This window comes from Periplaneta americana, chromosome 17 (assembly GCF_040183065.1).
Source record: "Periplaneta americana isolate PAMFEO1 chromosome 17, P.americana_PAMFEO1_priV1, whole genome shotgun sequence".
Taxonomy (NCBI): Eukaryota; Metazoa; Arthropoda; class Insecta; order Blattodea; family Blattidae; genus Periplaneta; species Periplaneta americana.
In genome coordinates, this window is record NC_091133.1 from 16,794,299 (window position 1) to 16,821,123 (window position 26,825).

Below are 26,825 nucleotides of genomic sequence, written 5' to 3' on the forward strand. Positions count from 1 at the left end.
GGTGTGGAGTGAGGAAAATATTCACCTATCTCGACTGATGATTTGTTCATTCAGTGTTTGGCATGCCTGCTTCCAGAGTTTTATGGATGGGATTCTACAGCCATTTTTCTTCACGCACCTTATCACAAGCCTCGTGATGTTGCTCACCATGTTTACTTCCTTCATCTTAAGAAGAGACAAAACCATTAAAAACTGTAACCGTAAGTTCCTCATAATGTGGGATAGTTTGCACTGGTGAGGAAATACTGGGATAGGAGAGACTGTATGCCAGTTTTTCTTGCAGACACCTTTCGCATTGCTGAGGCAAAACAGCAGTTACTTGGGTGGTCCTTGGATCTCGTCAAACCATAGGAATTCCAAAAGGCTTAACCTTTCGTTCTTCTTTTGTCCAGTCGCGAAGCATTTCCTCACAATTATGACACACAATATCCGGAGTCCATTTCTTATCTTGGTCACCAAATGAAACTTCAAAATTGGTTTTATAGGCATGCCTCGCAAGCATGTTATATTGTGCCTCTAACGAGGAAGTGTATAGCAACAACATATATAACATAAGGTATCATGCTGATTTACAAATTTATATCCACTTGTAGAAGCCACGAAGAAACTGTGGTTTGATGAAGATTGTTGCATGGTAGTAGAAAGAAGGAAACAGGCAAAATTGAAATTCTTACAGGATCCAGCTGAGGAGAAGAGAGATAATTACTTCAATGAAAGATGGGAAGCAAGTCGTACACTTAGGAATAAAAAGAGAGGTTACTTGAAGGAAAAACTGAATGAGGTACAAACAATAGTAAGAATAAAAACATTCGAGATTTATATAAGGGTATAAAGGAATTTAAGAACGGATATCAGCCAAGGGTAAATGTGATCAAGGATGAGAATGGTGACTTGCTTGCAGACTCTCCATCAATCCTAAACAGATGGAAAAATTATTTTGCGCAACTACTAAATGTACATAGGCCAAATAGAAATGATCGGGACGAAATTGAAATACAAACTGCTGAGCCATTTATACCCAAACCCATGCTTTCAGAAGTCGAAATTGCAATAGAAAATCTGAAAAAGTACAAGTCTCCAGGTATCGATCAAATTCCAGCAGAATTAATACAAGAGGGTGGAAGTGCATTATATAGCGAAATTTATAAACTTGTACTTGCTATTTGGGAAAAGGAAATTGTACCAGAACAATGGTAGGAGTCCATAATTGTCCCTATTTTTAAGAAGGAGGACAAAACCAACTGTGGTAACTTTCGAGGTATGTCACTTTTGTTGACGTCCTACAACATTTTGTCCAATATTCTTTTGAGAAGATTAACTCCATACGTAGATGAAACTATTGGGGATCATCAGTGCGGTTTTAGGTGTAATAGATCGACTACTGATCAGATTTTTTGTATTCGACAGATAATGGAGAAAAAATGGGAGTAAAAGGGTACAGTACATCAGTTATTCATAGATTTCAAAAAGGCATATGACTCAGTTAAGAGGGAAGTATTGTATGATATTCTTATTGAATTTGGTATTCCCAAGAAACTAGTTCGATTAATTAAAACGTGTCTCAGTGAAACATACAGCAGAGTCCGTATAGGTCAGTTTCTATCTGATGCTTTTCCAATTCACTGCGGGCTAAAGCAGGGAGATGCACTATCACCTTTACTTTTTAACTTCACTCTAGAATATGCCATTAGCAAAGTTCAGGATAACAGGCAAGGTTTGGAATTGAACGGGTTACATCAGCTTCTTGTCTATGCGGATGACATGAATATGTTAGCAGAAAATACACAAACGATTAGGGAAAACACGGAAATTTTACTTGAAGCAAGTAAAGCGATCGGTTTGGAAGTGAATCCCGAAAAGACTAAGTATATGATTATGTCTCATGACCAGAATATTGTACGAAATGGAAATATAAAAATTGGAGATTTATCCTTCGAAGGGGTGGAAAAATTCAAATATCTTGGTGCAACAGTAACAAATATAAATGACACTCGGGAGGAAATTAAACGCAGAATAAATATGGGAAATGCATGTTATTATTCGGTTGAGAAGCTTTTATCATCTAGTCTGCTGTCAAAAAATTTGAAAGTTAGAATTTATAAAACAGTTATATTACCGGTTGTTCTGTATGGTTGTGAAACTTGGACTCTCACTCTGAGAGAGGAACATAGGTTAAGGGTGTTTGAGAATAAGGTGCTTAGGAAAATATATGGGGCTAAGCGGATGAAGTTACAGGAGAATGGAGAAAGTTACACAACATAGAACTGCACGCATTGTATGCTTCACCTGACATAATTAGGAACATTAAATCCAGACGTTTGAGATGGGCAGGGCATGTAGCACGTATGGGCGAATCCAGAAATGCATATAGAGTGTTAGTTGGGAGACCGAAGTGAAAAAGACCTTTGGGGAGGCCGAGACGTAGATGGGAGGATATTAAAATGGATTTGAGGGAGGTGGGATATGATGATAGAGACTGGATTAATCTTGCACAGGATAGGGACCGATGGCGGGCTTATGTGAGGGTGGCAATGAACCTTCGGGTTCCTTAAAAGCCATTTGTAAGTAAGTATATAGAAGCCACGATCACATTTCAAAAACAGAAAAATGTGCATTTTGTTAATCAGAAAATTTATAATTTCAGCAATAAAAAATTCTTCTGCAACATGAAGTATATTATTATTATTATTATTATTATAATAATTATTACTGTTATGCCCCAGGGCTAAAGAACGCCCTGTAGCATGATTTCCGTTTCTCTGTGGAGTATTAAATTTGAAACGTGGAACAGTGTCAGCGGAATACACGGTCGAGCTGCTTAGCCAGAGATATAGACAGTCTTGTTGGGCGTGTGGTAAAATCACTGCCTACAATGAAAGTGTTCTTACGCTTCAGATCGTTGCTGGCCCAATCCCATTGGTCCAGTAGGATTAAGCATGCATTTTAATTGGTCAAATTATATCACGCATTGTTCAGACTCTTTTCTTGCGCGTAATCTCATTATAGTGACTTGTCACTATAATGCACTAAATTAAAATTAAGTATAAGAAATGATTGATTAAGACGATATTTGTAAGTACGTGAAGTCAAAAGTGTTTTAAGACCATCTCACTTGGTGGATGGCGTGGTCGATACCCGGGCGGGAAACGGGTACCGAAACATAAAAAGTGTTGGAAAGGAGACGCGGTAGTTGGAGAAGACTGGAAGAGAGTGTGAATTTGAGAGACTCAGAAGCGGCATGGCTTCATCTGATGAAATACCCTGTAAGTAACTTGTATATTTTTTGTAAATATAGAATAAATCAAGTAGTGTTACAATAACGCAATCATTACAGACTTAGTTTAGTAGCTATGTAGTTTCCTATAGTATCCTGAGAGCTCCAGTTATTCCCGAAAAGTAGTTTTCCATTGTTGTGTACAATGGTGGTGTCAGAAATCCTGACGAGAATGAGCAGAAGGCGAACGCAGTAGCCATCCGGCTAGCAATCAGTGCGACCTAAGTGACGGTCGCAAAACATTACTATTACTATTGTTATTCAATTCTATGATTAATTTGTAATGTTTCTTTTATGTCTGAGTTCATGACTACTGTCTTTAGATGTTTCACAACCTTTGACTTGTCTCCACTGTATTTGAAATTAGCTATATGTTCACCATATCTGGTTTTGAAATGTTACAATGCCACTCGTGCAACCATAAATATGTTGTTGTTGGTCCAAAGTCTAGGCATTTGACGATAAAGTCATTCACAATCCCACACTCCAGTGTTTTTGTATGATGTCATTGTCTTGTAGAAATTCTGTGCATATTTTGATACCTGATATAATGAACATAGAGAGGATTTCAAATACAATATAAACAAATAAAAATTTGCGAAACATATAACTGACAATGGTCATGAACTCAGAAACATAAAAGAGACATTAAAAATCATAAATCGAACAATAACAACAATAGCAATAATAATAATAATAATAATAATAATAATAATAATAATAATAATAATAATAATAATAATAATACATTTAACGTTGCAGAAGAATTCTACATTGCTAAGAGAATCTAAGGAACGAAATTATAGTATTGTATTTACCTGTGTAATGGACACACCTTTTTCTACAATTTTTGGATTAAAAATTCAGGGTGCATGTTATATGCAGGGAAAAATGTTAGAGGAAAAATCATAACTATCTGACATCTCGCGTGATAATTACAGCTGGTTTCCACATCAGACATTCAAGTAATATTGTAATGATTGTATGACTTCGACAGCATCAATATATTAAACACTTACGAGGAACAGTAACGTAAAGTGCATAACACACAAAATGAATAACAGTGTAGCAGAGTATAACCTAAAACTGAAAAGAAATAAAGCAAAAACTAGATATACTTTGTGAAGATAACACTACCAATATTCTTACCTTATTCACTATTGGTACTGGTTTCAGTATCACTGTCATCCTCTACTGCATCATCACTATCATCATCTTCTACTGCACTATTACTTCAATCGTCACCATAATCTTCCTAAATAACAATTTTCCGAACCATCAAGAGGTTCAAAATGCCTGTCTTCGAAAATCGTTTTGTAACTACTGCTGGCATATGATGTCCCAAGCCTTTCTTATCCAATCACACATCATTTCTATTGTTGGTCGCTGGATATTTTCTGTTGACGTCAATTTGTGGTCCTCAACTGCCATCCACTGCCAGTACAGTTTCACGATCTTGTCTTTAAATGGTTTGTTTATGCTAACATCTAAAGGTTTGAAAACAGAAGTGAGATCACCAGGAATTACTGCAATATCAGTTTTCATTTCCGAAAGAATTTTCTTAGTGTCGTTGTCTAGATGACCTCGAAAATCTCACACCAGGAGAGTCAGCTGCCAAAATAAAGCACCAGGATAGTGTTGTCACACTGTCAGCACCCAATCACGTACTATATCTCCATCCATCCACCCTTAACTTATACACTTAACACCAATCCCTTGAGATAATATAATTTTCGGCATCATTTCTCTTTTAAAGATAGCATACAGTGGTAATTTCTTCCAATCTGCAGTTACCACTAACATCACTGTGCAACAGGTTTTCTCGCAAATGGCTGTACATATTAATACACTGCTTTCTCCCTTCTTAGAGATTTTTGTATTAGCCAGCATATCAAAGTAGACAGGATTTGATCTACATTGCCTATTTGTGACCACAAAAAGTTTCTATTCTTCCTCATTCGAATAATAAACCTATGAAATTCCACAATTTTATGCTTAAAATCTTGCGGCATCCTTTGAAAAAGAGATATTATTCTCCTAAGTGAGAGTCCATTTCTTCTCATAAACCATCATATTCCTCACCTGCTTACTTTAAATTAAGTGAAATTGATGGCAATACTTCTTGCGATTTCACATGCTTTGTATTGTAACATTTCGTGTGAAACATCAATTCCATTATTACGCAAATCAGTTACATATTCTAATAGTTCATGTTCAACAGCCACTTTTTGGACCTCGGTATGTTTTTACACACTCACTAACAACACTTTCACCCTTGCCTTCTCATAATCGAGTCGTGGCAGCAGTTTTATAACTTGTTTCCAGTAGTGCTTTAGAAGGACTCTAATCTCAAACTTTATCACCTCCCTTTTATATTCTTTTAACAACTGATGGCTGTCATATGCTCACAATATGCAATAATAGCTACAGCGTTCATTGACCAACTAAAGAAATTCTTAAAAAAATAATAATAATAAAATAAAAAAAGAAAGAAAAAGAGAGAGCAACATTACTTTTGAGTGACTTATTCAATGCAAATGAACATGAAGTATACCTGAAAATGAGGACTGGAGACACATCTCGAAATTTGTCTGAAGAGTGGTTCCTGAATTTTGGTAAACTGTGATGGTTCGATTACATCTAAAATTTCTTCAATCTCTCCAAGGAACATCACCTGAAAAAATAAAGAGTACCTTATAAAATATGTATCTCCTGATGCAGACAAGTTCTTGTTTTACAATGAAAGTGTTGCAAATACTATGTGAACTTAATGTACTGTTACTGACAGAACATAATGAATATATCACAACTAATACACAGAAAGTGTTCTAACAGTTCTTACTTTCTTCCCGTAAAATCTGGAAGAAATATATAATATTTACAAAGTATTAAGTAGGACTGTATAAAAAAATATCAACTAATAATGGAACTGAAGATGGTATCGTAGATATCAACTCAAAATCAAAAACATTTTAGGAATTAATCTTGAATAGTTGCTCTTAACAATTGTCACAATAATTTTATTTCAATTTCAATGTTCAATTATTTTTTATATTAAAATGCTGTCAAATAGTTACGAAATGAAGTTGTAAATGGTTCATTCATTCATTCATTTATTTTATTCCATAGATCTTACATGAGCAATGAAGCTTTAAGATGTGGAACATGTCAACATTTTACAATATTACAATTACAACAACAACTAGCATGAAACAAGCTTGTCTCATTGTCCTAATTAAAAATTCAACATGAACCAGAAGGTTGTCTCATTGTCCTAATTAAAAATTATCACCAGAATCTAGAATACGGACTTATACTGCACATGTAACATAGGACCACTATCACTTTTGTTCTTTAAAATCCTCACATTGTAAATACACTGGTTTCACTAGCCATGAATCCATGATCAATACAAATTGACGAATGTCAAGTATTTAACGAATATCAAGAACGTATGATGAAAGAGTAGTGGAACGGAGAAAAATTCTCTCTGGCACCGGGATTTGAACCCAGGTTTTCAGCTCTACATGCTGATGCTTTATCTACTAAGCCACACCAGATCCCCATCCCAGTGCCGGATCGAATCGTCTCAGTTTAAGTTCCACCTCTTGGGTTCCCTCTAGTGGCCTGCCCTCTGCACTACGTCATAGATATCTATGAATGTAGGACAATGTTCACATATGTGAGGAGGTGCACTCGTTATGAGTGACTGATTGGCCGGGATCCGACGGAATAAGCGCCATCTTAAATCACAAAGTGATTTACGCATATCATATATATTATTTAATGTACCGAAGTACATATGTTTCCATGCAGATATTCTGCGTCATCGTACGATAAAAGAATAGTGGAATGGAGAAAAATTCTCTCCGGCACCGGGACTTGAACCCGGATTTTCAGCTCTACGTGCTGATGCTTTATCCACTAAGCCACACCGGATTTCCATCCCAGTGCCGGATCGAATTGTCTCAGTTTAAGTTCCACCTCTTGGGTTCCCACTAGTGGCCTGCCTTCTGCACTACGTCATAGATATCTACGAATGTAGGACAATGTCTACATATGTGCGGAGGTGCACTCGTTATGAGTGACTGATTGGCCGGAATCCGACGGAATAAGCGCCATCTTAAATCACAAAGTAATTTATGCATATCATATATATTATTTAATGTACCGAAGTACATTTGATGTTTCCATGCAGATATTCTGTGTCATCGTTCGATGAAAGAGTAGTGGAACGGAGAAAAATTCTCTCCAGCACCGGACGTAGTGCAGAGGGCAGGCCACTAGAGGGAACCCAAGAGGTGGAACTTAAACTGAAATGATTCGATCCGGCAAAAGGATGGGAATCCGGTGTGGCTTAGTGGATAAAGCATCAGCACGTAGAGCTGAAAACCCGGGTTCAAATCCCAGTGCCGGAGAGAAGTTTTCTCTGTTCCACTACTCTTCCATCGTATGATGATGCAGAATATCTGCATGGAAACATCATATGTACTTCAGTACATTAAATAAAATAATATATAGAATATCAAGAAGCTAATTTTCATTTTATTAATGTTCCAAATCTCGGACATTTGTCATATTAATGGTTAAATTTGAAGGGGTTTGGGTCAATCAATGAATGTTATTATCCTCAAATCATTAAATAAGCATTACACATTTGCCGTGTTGAATAATGTAGATGAAAATATACAAGTCTCACAAATCATTTTAGTAAACTGACAGATACTTGTGAGGCGTTGTACCTGTACAATCTAAGAGATATATGACCGCAATATTCCTTACTAGAAAGAAATGGTAAATATTATATCCCGGATAATGACAAACCTGCACCACAAAATTGCATGTCAAAGCAAGCAGTGTTACAAATTATGGACAAAATTCAACAAAAGCTATACCTTAGGTATAGGAATGGGTAATTTATTTCTACATAGTAATTCTTCCTCTTCCATTAATTTCACTTATTGTATTCCATAGATCATATATCAGCATTGAAGCTTTAAAGATGTGGAACAAGTCAAATTTTTTTTTTCGAAAAACCTCGGATAAAACCCAACCAAGTCATCAATAATCAGCTCAAGCAGGAACATACCCAAGTCCGAGCACAGCTCCAGATCCTCATGTGATAGATAATCGACTGCAGTTTTAATCAAATGGTTATGATTTTAATGGTACATTAGAAAACTGAAAGTTATCAATATGATGTCTGTCAAAATCTGATGCATGTTGGTGAAAACAGTCATTAGTATTTCACCACTCCTAAACTTCTTTCTAGGTGACATTAGCTAAAGTGCTGCTGTAACAATGGGGAGGTGGGGATGGTGATTATGCATGTGAAAAAAGCATTATGAACTAAATTATGTTGTTGTTGTTTTCTAATGCCAGGCGTTTTACAATAAAGTCATTTGACCTCTTGCACTCCAATATTTTTCAAAGATATTATCATGACCAGCCACTGAAGCACAGATTTTGAGGTGTTCCGAATCCATTTCTTGGTTTAAGTTGCACAATGGACAGTTAGGGGACTGGTCAGCTTGATGAGTTAATGACTGAATTTGGTATAATTTTCCTCTAACCAATACCTAATTCCCTCTTTACCCTTTCCTATCCAGTCCTCTGACTGAACTCTTACTTTCTTCGATCCTGACGGCATTAGAGCATTCGAGGCCTAGGGGTTCATTTCCCTTTCCTTCCTCCTCTTTCTACTTTTCTGTTCCTAGTGCTGACCTGCTATGGCACTAAAATCGTCCTCCAGTGGCTTAAGGAGGGAAAGCTGGTGATCAACAAGATCTCCCAGCTAGGTCCAATGGATCCGTCGACCAACAGCAGGTGTGGTCCTCCAGACATTCTGGGGGTTGTGTGTGAATGAAGCAGCCACCAAAACGTTAAAATATGGTGTTCACTTAAATCGGCTACAACTTGCCATTTTTCACTCCAATATGAACTAAATTATAAATGCACTGAAAAAAATGTTGCTAAAAATTTAACAACAGGATAAAACTGAACAGCAACAAATATCTATCAGGACACAGGTGGTTGCAGCAATCAAGTAATTCCTCTTTGTTTGTTCACTAAGGCTCAGAATGCAACTAAAGTAAACATACATTCAGTTTTACCAAACATCTGTACTTTCTTGAACCCTCTTGTTGTAGTTACATCATTATACCTGATGGCAAATTTTTGAACAGAATGTATAAAATTTAAAATTAACAACTGAAAAATTTACAATTTAGTTTTAGGCATTCAATTAAAGTATACCTTCGCCCACAAAGAGCTCACAAAAAATACTGTATGAAAAATTGAAGTAAAATTTGAATCTCAGGTGCTAATTTCCAATAAAGCTAAAGAAAGAAAGCGGGGGATAAAGGGACAGAGATACAAGCACAATGTTGTCTGATTAGCTGCAACTCATACAATAAATAAATACTTGTATATAGGCTAATATGGTTTCTGAAATAATAGATTATAGACATATATCGACAGGTCCACTTATAGTTTGTCACACCTGCTAAGATTAAATATTAGAGACTGACTAGTTGCCTGCATGGAATTTAGAATTTAGAAATCTTCTCACCATTCATGAGCTGCCGCAAGGGATAAAAAGTACTTAAACATATAAATGTTTACAAGTTCATTGAACAAGTAATTTTGTTTTGACAATGAAACTCCTACAAATACAGAGCTACAAATACATTTTTAAATTAGTGGAAATATACCTAGTTTTAGAGAGACATATAAGTATTACGAAAAAGTAAAGAGCGCTAATGAACTTGGTTTCATTTTGAATATAGATGATGGGGTAGCGCAATTGATCCTTTCAATGGAGCTAAGGTTACAATCAGAATAATAAATGTAGGTATTCCAAGTCAGTAGTTTCCTAAATGAACAGTAAAGAACTGAAAGCATGAGATGAATAATGGAGTACAGCACTTATGCACGCAACTTCACTAGAATTAATGCTCATCGTAACCAAGATTAAGTCTTTGAATTATTGGACAGGAGCATGAGGGAAACAGGAATGGCTGTTGTTCCTGCAACTCAAGATTGGGGACAATAAGCATTTAATCAGACTCCACAGTTAGAACAACTCGCACTTGTCACTTTAGATAATACCCTTAGTACATGAGACATTGCTCAGCATATCGATAAATCATAGCCTTCTACATAATATTTTTAGGGAGGATGTTTGTTGTGTTGTTGTTGATCTATTGTAAGGGATTTTGATTAGACCTACATCATTTTTTTGTGAAAGTCAGCCAAAATGAAGAAAAAAAAAAACACAGAAGAAGAAAGCATGTTGAAAGAAAACATGCTAAACCAGTAGATTTCACTGAAATACCAGTGGATTTACCAAAGAGACAGGAAAAAGCAGTTTGTGGATGGAGAGGATGTTTTGTATGCTTATCATTACACGTAAGTCCATCACATTTTAGCAAAAGATTGTCTTCATTGCAATACTGTAGATGGCTGCTAGCTGTTCAGGCGGGAGAGTGATGATTTGTGGAAAGAATACTATGGTCTAATGAGGCAGTATTCACTCGTAAGAATATCCTCAATGTTCACAATTGTCTGCCTGGATCCACGAAAAAGAAAACACCAGATTTGCTGGAAGATCAACATATACTTATTTACTTACAAATGGCTTTTAAGGAACCCGAAGGTTCATTGCCGCCCTCACATAAGTCCGCCAGCGGTCCCTATCCTGTGCAAGATTAATCCAATCTCTATCATCATACCCCACCTCCCTCAAATCCATTTTAATATTATCCTCCCATCTATGTCTCGGCCTCCCTAAAGGTCTTTTTCCCTCCGGTCTCCCAACTAACACTCTATATGCATTTCTGGATTCGCCCATACGTGCTACATGCCCTGCCCATCTCAAACGTCTGGATTTTAAGTTCCTAATTATGTCAGGTGACGAATACAATGCGTGCAGTTCTGTGTTGTGTAACTTTCTCCATTCTCCTGTAACTTCATCCCGCTTAGCCCCAAATATTTTCCTAAGCACCTTATTCTCAAACACCCTTAACCTATGTTCCTCTCTCACAGTGAGAATCCAAGTTTCACAACCATATAGAAGAACCGGTAATATAACTGTTTTATAAATTCTAACTTTCAGATTTTTGGACAGCAGACTGGATGATAAGAGCTGATCAACATATAGGCTGAAATTATAAATATTAAGTTCACAGGCCCTATCTTCTGTTAGAAGTCTCAGTGAAAGAATATATGGCATTTTTCCCAGGAAGTGCTGTCTATGCTGAGGAAGATGTACTTCACACTGTCTGAGTGTATAGTATTAGCATGATGGCATATCGCCACATTTCAGCACCAAGGCCTGTCAGGAATTAAAATCCTATTTCCCCCAGAGGAAGTTAGGAGGGCTCGCATTTTCGCCATCTAGGTCTTTAGGCTTGAATCCCTTGGATTTTTTTAATCTGGGGTCAAATTAAAGAGTTAATATATAGAGAGGTACTGAAAAATATGAAGCAATTCATTCCTGGCTATATGGTGCCTGTGCTTCAGCCACAGAGAATTAGTTGCACAGGGTGACTTAGAATGTACTGCGTCGTGTTAGGGCTTGTGTCAACATGGAAGGTGGACAGTTGGAGCACGTGCTCATGTAAATTGTAAGTAGTAATATGTCTTTAATTTGTTTCTCGTTCTTTTATTATTTTCATTTCTTCAGCATTACTAAGTTCATACTACTGTGTCTTCTACAGTGCAATCGAAAAGTCCCTCTGCACCTCTATTATTTCTAGTAACCCTAAAATGCAATCCTGTAGAAAGTTGGCACACTCCCATTCATTCCGGTTTGACAACCTCATACCCGTCCATCATATTCTTAGCGGCCAGTGCTGTCACTTGAATTCTCTACCAAATACACTTAAATTCTCTGCCTAGTGGATTCTTGGCTACACAAGCACTGCGGAGAGACTTCTCAATTGCATTGTAGTATTCCTTTTACTGGAACAGTAATATCTTGCTACTGCTACTACTATATGTAAATGAATGATTTCTGTTATTCAGTAGCACATTGGTTATTTCCAATACGAAGTAAAGACCAATGTTTGATATACTGTTCAAAACAATTAGAGGAACACTGCGTATTATTTAAATATTTTTTCATTGGTTTAAGGTACAGACATGAAATTAATAAAGTATATTATTTATGGCCACATTTATCTCCATGTCAATAAAAACAAATGAATAATGTCAACAAACAACTTTTTAAACCATTGCACTATATAAGAAATTGAATCTTGTCCTTACAAACACCCATTATATAGGTCTAGTATCGTGTATGGCCTCCACGACATTCGATGAGAGCTTGGCATTTTCGTGGCATGGTCCCTATGAGATTCAGTATTTCCTCTTGGGATATACTCCCATTCCTCCTTTAGAGCATCTCCAAGTTCCTGCAGGGTTTATGGAGCTTCATATCAGTTCCTGACTTTTCTATCCATAAGAACCCACAAGTGTTCAATAGGATTGAGATCTAGGCTGATCGCTGGCCACTCCTTTACTTCAATTTCATTCTCCCTTAGGAAATCCCTGTTGACAGCCGCAGAATGTGCCCTGACATTATCCTGAGCAAACAGAAATCCAGGGCCTACTCCAATGGCAGCAGGTATTAGATGCTCTTCTAGAACGTCCTCGATATACCGGACAGCATTTAGTCGCTGGAGAACAATTACGAGGTCCGTACAATTGTTGTACATAATTCTGGTCCACACCATTATAGACCCTCCACCGAATCTATCAATTTCCTGTACAGCTCCTACAAAAAATCTTTCCCCTGGCCATCCCCACACCCTTAAACGACCATCACAATGTGTAAGACGATATCTGGATTCGTCTGAGAAGAACAGACTGCCACTGGTTCAGGTTCCAATTCGCATGATTTTCAGCAAACATAAGTCTTGCTGCCTTATGCTCATTTGTCAAACGCTGTTTTTAGGAGGCCTTTATGGACGAATATTCTCTTTCCTTAATCTGTTCCTTACCGTTTGGTCTGAAACCCCAATTCCAGAAGCGATGCAGAAGTCATTCTGCAGGTCTCTTGCAGTTTTTGTACGCTGTCGAAGAGCAGATAGGACAATGTATCTGTTTTACAATTACAGCCCTAGCCAGGTCTTCTACAATACTGACCTGCCTCTCTGTGCCAGTTGCATAACCTGGACACCACGGAAGGAGAATCCTCAAGCTCTCTAGCCACTTGTCTCAGTGATTGACCTTGTCGTAAAAGAAGTAGAGCATGATATGCTTCAAACTCATTTAAATGCCTCATTTTGTGAGAGGCTTTAATAAACAAGGCAATAATCAGTATTCGCCACTATAGCAACGTCAGAAAGCTTACCAATTAGAAGTTGTCAGTGCCTTCCGTAATCAAAGATTTCTCCATATTTGTTATTTCAGGTAATTACTCTGTATTTAAGCCATGGATCTTTAAAATTTGTATCCATAGATTAAATTAATGTTCCAATTTACATATAGTCCAATTTTCAGCATCACAGCTTCAAAAAACACAAACTTATTCAATTTATTACAAATGTTCCTCTAATTATTTTGAGCAGTGTATTATAAGTAATTAATTTATTTAGTTGTTTTCAATACAACGTTCATTAATAAAAGTTATAAGGATGATCATAAGGAACATACATTGCCATGTATGAACCACATCAATGCGGTTATTTGGGTATTATAATGATTTACCCCACTTGACCTGAAAGCATTTTCTCCCTAAGGGATATTTGGCAGAGTAGCATTTGCTATCTTTCATTTTAACAGAGAGGTACTCCTTAACATTCCCTGGTGTTCTGGGGCGACAATTTTCGTACACCCTGTGTGTTTCTGTGTGTGTGTCCAATAGTCGTATATTGTTTAAATTTACAGGGACTGGAAAATTCGCAACTTTCGAATTTGTATCAAAACAGGGTGAGTGCAAATAAGTAAAGGAAATCTGTTATTATATTTTCAAATTGTTTCCAGCATTTTCAACCCATGAAAAATATACAAGAATAAAATTTAAACATATACGAATTTTAAGGCAAATCTAAGGATTAAGTACCTACTAAAATATAGCCTATCTTATGTATATTTTATAATGTTAAGTGTAAGTCAACCATTATTTGAATGCACATGGTAGGCAACAACAACAAGATGCATTGATTAAGATCACTAGTTCAATTACTGCTAAGCTAATTCTGTCAGTTAATCACATATCAAGATACAGTCAGCTCTGGATATAGTGAACTCAGTTATAGTGAACATTCGGCTATAGTGAACCTAAATTGTTGGTTCCAACATGCATACATTAAAAAGTACATTAATATTTCCGTTTATAGTGAATCCTCACTTCGGTTATAGTGAACCTAAAACTAGAACTTCCACAAGAAAATATAATTTTAAAATGGCCAAAATGGTAATTTAGGAAATTCTTTTTCCTATAAACTTCCAAGAATGTGTTCAGAACAAAATCTCATACCTTCTACTCCTTAAGTGCATTGAAAGACAAAGAATTTATTAAGCTTCCTGGACAGCTTGAAATATGTTAAAAGAGAATAGTGTATGCAGTGAGGGATTAAGCAAGGATTAGTCCCGGCTCCTTTAAGAGAGGTTATTAGAAGAATTGGAAGAGAAAGTGTTTTCTTTTGTAAAAGAGAGTAGAGTGATGACTAAAGGGTAAATACAAGAAGGATTACAGTATAATGGTTCTCATCCCTTCTTCCCGTATATTTGTAAAAGTGAACCCGGGGAAATTCCAAGACCGAGTACACAGTAGCATACCTCTAGTGGGAAGAGGTGCGAAATCGATCAGTGCCTACTAATGGCCAGATTAGATTCAAGTTTCGAACTGTGAACAACAGGATATGGAAGCGTAAAGTGTTGGAAGTTGGAAGGTACAGTGAACATTAGTACTGATATTGAACGATGGTATGTCCCAAATGGGCATTAATATTGTATGTATAGCAACATCAGTAGTATAAAACAGACACTTCGGTTTTAGTGAACCTCAGACACAGTGAACGAAATACACTGTGTCCGCAGAGGTTCACTATAACAGGAGTTAACTGTATTTCTATTGTGCAATTGTACCTGCTACTCCTTAACCATGTCTCTGCCCCCCGCACATCCCCCCCCCCCCCCCAAGTATGCTGGTGCATTAATAGATCAATATATGAACTTAAGCTTTTGAGTTTGAGTGTTGAGTCAGTCAATTCAAAAATGTGAATTTGGTTGCAATGTAAATATACCGATCTAAACTTTTTACTATACTTAAGTCACTAAAAGAATGGACCTGGTAGCTTATGTAAAGTTGAAGAAAAGAAATTTCCAGAACTTGACGTGCCTATCTCATTACAGAATTTTATTTACATTGTTATGACAATTTATCTTTGTTTTCACATTTTTATATGCACAAGCACCTTCTTCAGTCACAAAAGAAGCCTATACTGTGCTTTTGTCTTTCTCTCTTGAACATTTTTATTTTTTAAATTCTATTTTCGAGTTTAATATTTATATTATTGTTGTTTGTTGTTTAGTCAACTGTCCAAAGACAGGTCTAAACCTCATAAGTGATACCAATAAGGAATCACTCTTGAGGCAACTAGGTCAGGAGATAATGGGATAGGGTGGCCAGTCTCTTTTCCCCTCCATTACATACATCGCCGATTAGCTATATAAGATTGTATAATTCAAGTGCATGTTGGCCTTAATGTTTGACAAAATAAAGTTCTTGATGGTCATACATGGTGCTTAATTGCAACATTACAGAAAAATGGCAGAGCTATTCTCCTGACAATTCTACTATATTTCCACAATTAAATTAAATTTAACTCCATTATGTTATACCTCTTTTTGACTGCAAGTTTTAGGCCAGAACTTGAGTAGCCCTTTGACAACTGGCTCTGTTAGCGTCGCATCTTTCTCAAGGAACTGGACCACACAATAAGCCAGCTGTGCATGGTACAGCGACAAGCATTTCACTTTGTGCAATGGCAGCAGAACCTTTACGAGAAACTGCTTGTGTTCCGACTTCAACGGCAGAGCAAAGCCATTGATGATACTGAAATCATAAATACACACTTAAAAAATGTTAATTATTTGCATAATGTATTTTAATTTGTGAAAAATCATATACATTTATTTTTATATGGTAGCAGTAGTTACTTATACAACAACGACAACAACAATAATAATAATAACAGTAATAATAATCATTATAATGTCTTCATGCAGAGAAGTTTTAAAAGTAATGTGGTTCAACATGGCAAATACAATTAAAAAAAAAAGGCGGGAGAATTTTTCTATATCCTTCATCTCTCCATTTCTGTCATCTTTATATTTCTCTCAGCATAAAAATAAAGAATAAGTTGATTTCGAGCAGACTTTGGATTGTCTTGCATTTAACACGAATTGAAAAACAGTTTTGGAACTAATTCTACGATAAAAATTAATTCCAAAACATTTTTCATATTTTTCATACTATGTAAGGCAACAAAAAAGATTGAAACATAAATTGTAATGTAATTAAAACTATACAGATATTTTCTAAATGTATGTAATTCAATTTATTAGAAAGAGTTATTCAGTATTTTATGTAATACAGAGCAATCCATATAAATCTTTACAATTTTAATGACATAACTTCTGAACCAAAATAGCAAAAGTGTGCAATCTGTTCTGAATTACAAAGTAACTGTGGGAGATTCCTCAGAGTAAATGTTGAAAATGTCTTCCATCTGTATCCATACACAACTGTATTTGTCACACCTTATTCCGTCACATTCTCCAAAGTGTATCCCTGTCAATGTTGCTGATTTCATTCCCAATGGCCTCACGGAGTTCAGCAAGTGATCACGGTCTATTCTTGTATACTCTATCCTTAAGTAGCCCCATAAGAAGAAGTCGGAGAGGTTAGGTCACGTGATCTGGGGAGCCACAGATTTTTTTGAGATTAGACGATCACTGAAGAAGTTGGCTAGTAAGTTTCATGGAATCGTTAGATGTATGACATTAGTAGCCTGTCTCCTGGCACAATGATTTCTTTGGTGAGTTCACTAAACATCCTCGCTCATGAACATCATGCAGGTCTGTGTTTTCCACTCTCACTGAAGAGCAAGCCAGTTATCTCCCACTTTCTTGCCATTGATAAAATTGTTGGCTTGGTTCGAACACTGCGCACACAGAATTCTCTTCAAAATCCCCATTGTGTTTGAATCAAGGAATTCATCTTCCAATACGTTTGCACAATAAGAACACGCTGTCGAATTGAGAACTGCATGTTCGTGTTATGACTGCAAAAACTAGAGACTGAACTAATTACTCGTACTTATAGATAACAATAGTCATAACAGTCAACAATGGATGATAGGAGTACCAATATACATTCACCCAGAGCCACTGAGATTATTAAACTCTATTTCAATTTTATACTAGTTTCCAGACGGAAAGTATAACTCATTAAAATTGTAGAGGTTATATCGATCACTCTGTAGTTCATACACAGACACAATGGTTTGAAGAAAGGTTAAAAACCAGATTGCATGACACCATCATTTTGTGTAATTTTTCAAAGAGATTAATTTAATATACTGAAATTAATTTATTTAAACCTCGGAACTACACACTAATAAATAAATAAATAAATGAACAAACATTAAAACTACTTCCCACTATGTAATGAACGAAATTAGATATCTTTTTAATTTTTTTAGAGGAGTTGGGGGGGGGGGGGAGAAGGAAAATCAGAATTTATTTCTCACAATTTGTAAATTACAAATTAAAGTTTAACAATTCAATAACTGTTACATAAGGTATACATTATAATTTCATGTTTACTGAATCTAACAGGTAGCATGTGTGAAATAATCAAGTACAAGAGTTTTTTTGGGGGAAGCAGAGTGGGGATAGGTGCCAATAGCAAATCTAAATTTTGTAAAATATTATTTATGAAAAGAAGAGTAATAGTATTTCTCTGAGAAGTTTCGAACTTCTTTGGAGAACACAATGGCAAATGCAACAATATCATGCTAATATACAGTAACTAACTGAAGAACAAATGGATAATAAATATATTGTAACTTAAATAAAATAATGTATATTCTATACTGTAATAAATATGAGGATAATGTAAAGGAATTATCGAAGATTTTCTAGAGGGGAAAATGGTTAGTGGAAACAAATTTCCACTGTTTGCTTTATTACTAATAGCCAATCCACAATAAAAATCAATATTATTTGAAGTGATCTATAACTTTTATTAAGTTGCTTTAAAATTAATAGATTAAGCTTGATGGATTAAATGATGAGAATGAAGAAAGATTAAAAAAGGCTGTTTATTGTAAAATCAGAGAATTAGACGAAAGGGTAAACTAAAGTTACAATGGAAAGATGGAATAAAGAAAGACACTAAAACTCAGGAGAAAAGAACTGAAGGAGATTGGCAATAAATATGTAAGATTGAAAAACACATCTGAGAAAGACTAAGGTCTACATAGGGCCTACATGATTTACAATTTTCATCGTCATATTTTCAATTCAACTAAGACAGGACAAAATAAATTTGAAATACGGTACAAATCAATTTTTTGTCAATTCACTTATTTTTGTACATTGTTACTCAAACAAAATAACAATTACTAAAAATGTATTGAATATATAAGTTACAAAATCCGTGTTAAAGAATAATTAATTGACACATTTAAGATGTATAGCTCAAACTGAGTTGCATTATAATGTCGAATGTTAGGTTTAAAATTTAATTAAAAGTGTGGATGTAAAAATTGAAAGTTAAATTTAATTAAATACGTAACATATTAAACACAAAACATAACATCATTAAGGTGATATAATTTGTTGTAACGTACAACAGTATAATTCAGCACAGAAAAAAAGAAAGAGACTCACCTTCCTAATATTTCCAATAATTCTCCAACGCCATTAAAATGTTCTGTCTCGTATACAAACCTAAAACCAGAAATATGATTATGCAATCGTTACTGCACATGATTTTAATCCAAGTTACAATTACAATATGAAATCAGAAAAAATGTATTTGATCTTATTTTTAAAAGTATGTCTCATAACACATTGTTATTACATTATTACAATGATTATCTGGACTGTCAATTATCTGAACCATCACATGGAGAAAGAGGAGAAAAACAAATTACCCAGGCAAGATTGAATACTACGAGTAGTTTCCCTTAAGGAGAGAGGCATGGACTAAGACTGCTCTTATACACAGGCCACTTGGATAGGCCCATTGTGCTACTCAGGATGGAATGACGTGCATGCTGTAAGGCTTTCCTGCTCTACAGATTATTCCCCTATGGGGAGCATACGAACTCCACTACAGCTTGCTTAGCATCACTTCAGTCCCTCAACCCCAGTCCGTCGAAGTACCATGAGTTCAGGGGAGAGCTCACAGTACATAGCTCTACCACCAGCAAATAATGATCATTTACCATGGGGTCAAAGTTTGGTGGTGGCCTGCAACTGGTTGCAAGCCCGAAATGGGGGAGAGATCAGAGATGATGATGATGATGATGATGATGATGATGACGACGAAAGAGGGGAAGTGTAATGAAGTGGAGATTGTTAGTAGAATGACAGAAGGAAAATGGAGTACCCCGAGAAAAATCCTCTGTAACATCTTTGTTCACCATACATTCCATCACGACTTGGACAGGGATAGAACCCGGTCCATCTGGATGGGAGACCAGAGTGCTAGCACTTGAGCCACAGATGCTCTCAAGATTCATTACAGTAAATTATGACAGTTTATTTGGCTAACACGAAATTCTTCAACATAAACTTCCAACAAGTGCAAGGGTTTCTTGATACAAACTACTCTTTTATCACAAACAGCATGGGAAAGAAATGGGTTGCTATTGAGTGACAGTGTGTATACAGAGCACCTCTCCTCTTAAATACGTGACATATTAAACACAGATATTGTAACTCATAGCACACCAATGAGTAGTACCAGTGCCATTTTAATGCATGGGCGAACCACCAGGGGTCTCAAAATGATGAGAATAACAATAATAACAGTATATATAGGATCAAATCAAGCATTAATTTTTTTGACTAACACTTTATTCATTGAACAATAATGCTATTGTTTGTTGCTGTCTCTCTTTCCTCCCTGCTTCAATAATCCTGCACTGTATCTATTAGGATCTCTGTCCCTATGTCTCAGCTAGTGTGTCTTTATATAAACCAGGAGCTCTAGACTTAGCAAGTCTGCGACCATCCAATTCTCTCGAATGCTCTTTTCCTCTCATCTTAAAACCATTACATTTGATGTAACACTGGAGCCATTCAAATCATTTATATTTCAATAACAATTTTTATATATTATATTACACTAAAGACGCCAAATTCCTTTATTAATTTATTGTATATATCGTAATAATGTTATACAATTGTATTTAATAAAATTTTATTAAAAAATTATTACAGGAATGGAATTTCACCATCAAATGATTTATGCTACACAACACCCAACAATATTCTTCTAACTTTCAAACGTGATTGTCAATGAGTTTACTAAGTTACTGAAACATTTTCCATTTTAACACTATTTCTTATTAACCTATCATTAGTAAGAGGTATTTTGAAAATGGCTGTGCTAAGTACAACCCTTTCCCGAATACCGAAAACGGAACCAGTCATAATAGCAGGAGATCTTAATTGCCGAATGGATGTACCATCTAAAAAGACAGAAGCAGTTTTCGCATTCCTACCAGAGGAAGGTTTCACCCTAATTAACAGCAAAGATCAGAAGACGTATATAAGCTATAATAGGACAAGCACTATCGCCCTGATTTTCATAAACAACGGGATGCAACACATCTCTCACAGAGTACTTTCAAATGTCACTGAGCAGAAACACCTACCAGTAGAAGCAGTGATACAATTCAGCGCATCACGGGAAGAGAAAACTGACAAAAGAGTCCGCATATCAAGGGAGATAAATTTGTCGAAATTACAAGAAACCAACACTCAGCATATAATACAAACCATACAAAGTATCAGCCCCAACGAATCCCTGGCAGCCATAGAAAACTGCATTAGGGAAGCTACCATCCAGCCACTCCATACTCCAGAAGAGCGAAACCCTGGTTCAACCAGACATGCTACAGAAAAAGGAAAGAGACAATAGCTGCACTACATGAAGCAAAAGTTCATGAATCAGAAGCCAAGCTCAAGGATTATGCTGCGAAAAGAAGACAGTACAAAGAGCTCATTAAGAGAACAAGGGAGGAGTTCCGACATGAGGAGGAAAAGAAAATGATTGAGGATGTAGAGAAGGATCCATTCAAAGCATTAAGACCCAAGCAGCCCTACTTTCCAAGGAACATACTGATAGAACTGTGGACACAACATCTCACCAAGGTACTCCAACATAAGGAGATGAGGTCTACGCATGACACCAGTCCCCTGCAAGAGTGGGAACCAATCACAAAGGAACACATCCTAGAGGTGCTTCAAGAAATGAAAGAAAGAAAAGCCGTGGGTCCAGACTGTATATTCAATGAGCATCTCAAGCAAGCCGCTCCTATACTCATAGAAGTATGGGCAGCCTTCATGACGAAATGCCTGAAGAAGGGATGTATACCAGACAACTGGAGAAAATCGAAAGTAAAGATGCTCTACAAAGGAGAAGGCGACGTAGAAGATCCAAACAACTATAGAGGGATAGCTCTCCAAAGCAATCTTTACAAAACCTTCACAAAAATCATGAACTCGAGACTCTCAGCCCTGGTGGAAACGAAAATCCTGGAACTGCAATTCGGATTCTGGAGAGGCAGATCGACAACACAAGCCGTGAAATGCCTGCATGACGACATTGTAGATGCCCTCAGACTCCAAAAGGCAAGCTGTATGCACTATTCATAGACTACACCAAGGCCTTTGACCTCATTAACAGACAAACACTAGTGTCAAAAATGGACGCAATGATCGGAAGGGAACACTACATCGCCCGAATCATCAGGAATATACTACAGAACAATCAAATTGAAATCGATGATGGTATAACATTATCAGAGCCAATCGAACAAACAAATGGCGTACTCCAGAGCAACCCCCCGAGTCCGCTTTTATTTAATATAGTGACAGCTGACATTGTCTCAACTCTACCAGTGGAGAATGTAAACATGTACGTGCATGTAGATGACATGGTTGCCACATCAACGTGCAAGATAGAACTGCAGGAAACTCTAAACAAGTTAGTAGCACTGGGCCCGCATAAATGAGATGCACCTGAACCCGTGGAAGACCGTGACAATGACTTTCCGCAAAGGAGGTAGGCCAGCAGCAGATGACATTCTATATCTAGAAAGGGAACCGCTACTTCGAGTAAATCACTTTAAGTACCTAGGTATAACTTTTCAGACCACAGGAACCACATACACGCTACATGTAAAAGACAAAACAATTGCTGCGATCAGAGCCACAAATGACATCAGTCATCTGGGACAGATATCAGTGCAATCAGCATTAAAGTTATTTCACGCCAAAATCTCACCAATAGTTACATATGGCCTAACACTCATATGGGAACACCTGAATAGAAGCAACCTGAAGGCAAAGTACCTCAAAAGAGTCCTGTGCATATCGAAATACATGCCGTCGCAACTTACATATGAGCTGGCAAGGGAGCCATTCTACTTAGAGGAACTGCAACTGCAGCTACAGCTATCATCCACACAGGCATACGAAGAGACAGTGACAGAATTAGAAGAAAAAAGACTGAAAATCTGGAGCGACTTCTACACCACAGACGCGATGACAAGAGAATGGATGGCCGCGGGCTACGAGCTGAGACACATGATGACCCGCTTTGTGGTTCATGGATTCCATCACAAACTATGTAGGACAAAGACTTTCCACCTGCCGGCAGAAGACTGCATTTGTGAACTATGCCTGAAGAGTTGTGATAGATATCACACTATGTGGTGCACACGATCAGTCTCTTTGACACGATTTTTCAGCGAGTGATTGTAGCTTCATGCATATTTTGCTTAGTTCTCTTTATTATTATTAAGTGAAAAAAAGAACTAAAGAACAAGAAGAAAGTATTAAGAAAATTCAGGAACTCCGAAGTAAAGCTTATGTAACTTAAAAATTATTCAAAGATTTGGATTTTGTGAAAATATGTAAGAGTTGGAAAGTTCAGAAATGTCGAAGTATTGTGAAAACCTCACAAGTTTTCATTACAGAGATCTTATTTCTGCAGAGCTGATATCCTAAAGACATTAAAATTAATAACCTATAGTCATTGGTACATGAAAAATGAGAATATTTTGTCAGCATTCCCCAAATGGAAATTGCTATGAGAATCTTTGTGACACCATATGTGACCTGTGCATCTCAAAAACGTTCATTTTCCAAGCTAAAATTAATAAAACACGAATTAAGAAATCACTTGGCATAACCACTGTTAAATAATTGAAGTATGAGTATAAAAGATGAAATTTTGGTGGAGATTGATATTGAAGACACAGTTCACGATTTTGCCTCCTCGAAGTGCATGAAAGTTCCTCTCTAGAGACTACATTTAAAGGAAGAGCGTTAATAAATGTGTTGACTGTGAATGAAATTCGTCGCTGTGTTCAACAACAAGAAAGCGAATTATTATTGTTGTTGTTGCTGCTATTATTAATTTTTATTGTTTACTCAAGGGGCCTAATTATTACTTTCGTTGGGAGTCCATACCATTCTTGATTTATCCCTGAGTGGCATTACTGTAAAGATAAGACATTTCTTTACTAGTCTAGATATAAGAAAAGGTCAGATTCCTCTTGTATGAGTGTAAATCAGTAGTGTGTATGGAAAGGTTTTTACGCAGTTATTTGTGTGGAAAGATTTTATATTGTGTACATTACTTCATATTTAACACTGTAGTGGTATAGTGTTAGTATTTTTTATAGAAAAACGTAAAGAAATCAGCACTGACCTTCAAACGAAAATGAAAATTTTAGAAGAGATTGAATGGGGTGCTGTGCCTAAAACCAAGATTGCAGATAAATTCAATATTCCAAAGTCAACTTTGTCAACCAGTTGCTTCAGAAAGCATTGAGAGTAAAGTGAAACACTTATATGAACTGCTATGAGAATTGGAAACCTGAATTATTAGACTGGTTTAATGATATGAGGTCAGCAAATGTGCTTCTTAAGAAGACTTATTATCCAGGAAAAGGTTAATTCAATTGCTTCGAATCACAGTATTAATGATTTTAAGTGTTCCTCTGATTGACTTTGGCAGTTCCAGAAGAGACACTGCATTTGATCACAAATGATTTACAGGGAAGTAAACAAAGTCAACAAAGTAGGGGCAAATGAGTAGCTAGTTAATTTTAAAACATTTCACCAAAAGTACTCTGTTATGTGATGTGTTTAATATAGATGAAACTGGAGCTCTTTATAACTTATTGCTGAAGAGCTAATGAAATATGAAAGACGAGACATGTCAAAGGGGATTTGTAGCAAGCGAAGTCTAACAGTAGTCCTTATCTGCAACTCCAATGGAAGTGAGAAGTATTGAGTTTGGGTAATTGGAAAAAGTCTAAAAGTCCACGTTGTTTCAAACACATTTATCATTCCAAGTTATCTTATGATTATACCTATCAGAAGAGAGCATGGGTTGGTCTGTTTGTCTTTTCACGAGTGGATCATAATGTTTTAACCATGAGATGTGTGCACAAAATCGCCACATTGCTTACACTGAACAATTGTGCTGCACACAGTTTAGGCGAGCTACATTTGTCAAATGTGAAAATAATTATATTTTCTTTCCTGGCAAATGTAACAAACTGTCTCCAGCCACTGGACTGAGGCATAATCTCACTTATGGGCTGTTCCATAGGAAATCAGACAAAATTTCAGAAAATTTGATCTCGCATTTAAAAAAAAGAAAGGTGCTTCTGTCATTGAAAGCCTTCACTGGACAAGCCTAATGGTGAGTTAAAATATCCCCAACTAGTATTACTTTTCATTTTATAGAGCGTCAAATTTATCGTACTTTCGTAAAATTCTTAGTTTTGGAAGAACATTGCTCAGAGACATTTAGTGGTAGGATTTTCAACGACATCTCTTTTTAAAACAGACTCAGCGAGTAATATCACAGTCTACTATATACAATCACGAAGCTTGGGATGATTTTTTGCATTTCTCACGATAGTTGCTAGTCGCTTGGAGTGCTGTGAGTACTAGGAATAATAGACTGTGTCACTGCCATCGTGATCTAATACAGGTCGTAAGGCAAACCATGTGACTAGCGTTTCAACCATATAAACTAGTTAGAATGCATAAACAGTAACATATATTTCTCTAAAATGTAGTGTAATTGCATTAATAAAATTTAAAACAATGATTATGAGATACTTCAGACATAATTCACTTACGAGTAATATTATTTTTGGTATTAAAATTACGTTGTTCGTATGTGTAATACCTGCCTTTATTTAGATTAAATATTACGAAATTCTTGTACATTCATTTATGCACGATTCAATAATTTTCAGTTGCACCGCAAGGATATTTAGATATGTTGAAATTATAGGTTATGTTTACTGTACCAGTTGCCTCTTTCTGTCTAATTTTAGTGATCTCCAATGCCCTCCCATTACATAATATGTTATGACATAATGGAAATGATAGGTTATGTTTACTATATTTAATTTATATTCCTATATTCACAATTATACATTATAATTAAACACAATGTCATGTATGAAGCCCTGGACATTCAATTTGTCTGTATTTTAATACTACAACTGAGTACTGAATTATTGTATTTATCTACTACTAAAAGACAAAGTAACACAATCGTACGTACACTAATTTCATGGGAGTGGTATGGTAAATTTTCTATCTACAATTAAGGAAGGTAGGCTAGATGTGCTAAATTAAAATCACAATATATATATTTTTTTTATTATACCTCAAAATAGCTTCAATTTTAAACTTAAAATGTTGATGCAAACAGATTTTATTAACATGTAAAATTCTCTTTACATTAAAATAACATAGTTTTGTAGTTATTTCTGCAACATATTATGCAACAAAAAGTAAACGGAACTTATGGACACATTACACTAACGAAAACGAAATCACCTCTGTAAGTAATGTTTCAGATATGTGAAGAACACTTGTTTCTTCAAAACACTTTGGTTAGTATTTACAAACCATTTTGTATCAATTATCTTTTGTACAATAATGTAGACCCAATTACAGTTTACACTTTTTTTAAACAAATTAAATATTATTAAGATGTTCGAATATCCGAACTCTTTGATTAACCAAACCAACCTTAACCCCTATTGATTCAGATAATAGACTTTCTAGATCATTTATTAAAATAATTTTAATTGGAAAGATGGTTATGTTCTTCTTTGATAAAGTACAGTCTGATCTGTTTGAGAAGACATAAAATAAAATGACTATAAAATTTATAATGAGGGTGCTGTAGAATTCATTTCAGTTCCAATGTGATTCTGAAGCACAGGAGTTTTGCATCGTCATTGTTACCACATAA

General features: G+C 36.0%; 1 protein-coding gene across 1 annotated transcript in view; it reads right to left on the reverse strand.

Annotated features, from left to right (window-relative positions):
• Positions 1-26,825, reverse strand: part of wdb (serine/threonine-protein phosphatase regulatory subunit widerborst) — a 331,308-nt gene that overhangs the window by 22,617 nt on the left and 281,866 nt on the right. Inside the window, exons 6-8 of the mRNA XM_069815633.1 lie at positions 19,184-19,243; positions 16,127-16,340; positions 5,829-5,948 (exon numbers count right to left, since the gene is read on the reverse strand). Coding sequence (XP_069671734.1) covers positions 5,829-5,948; positions 16,127-16,340; positions 19,184-19,243 — 394 coding nt within the window. The remainder of the gene's footprint in view (positions 1-5,828; positions 5,949-16,126; positions 16,341-19,183; positions 19,244-26,825) is intronic.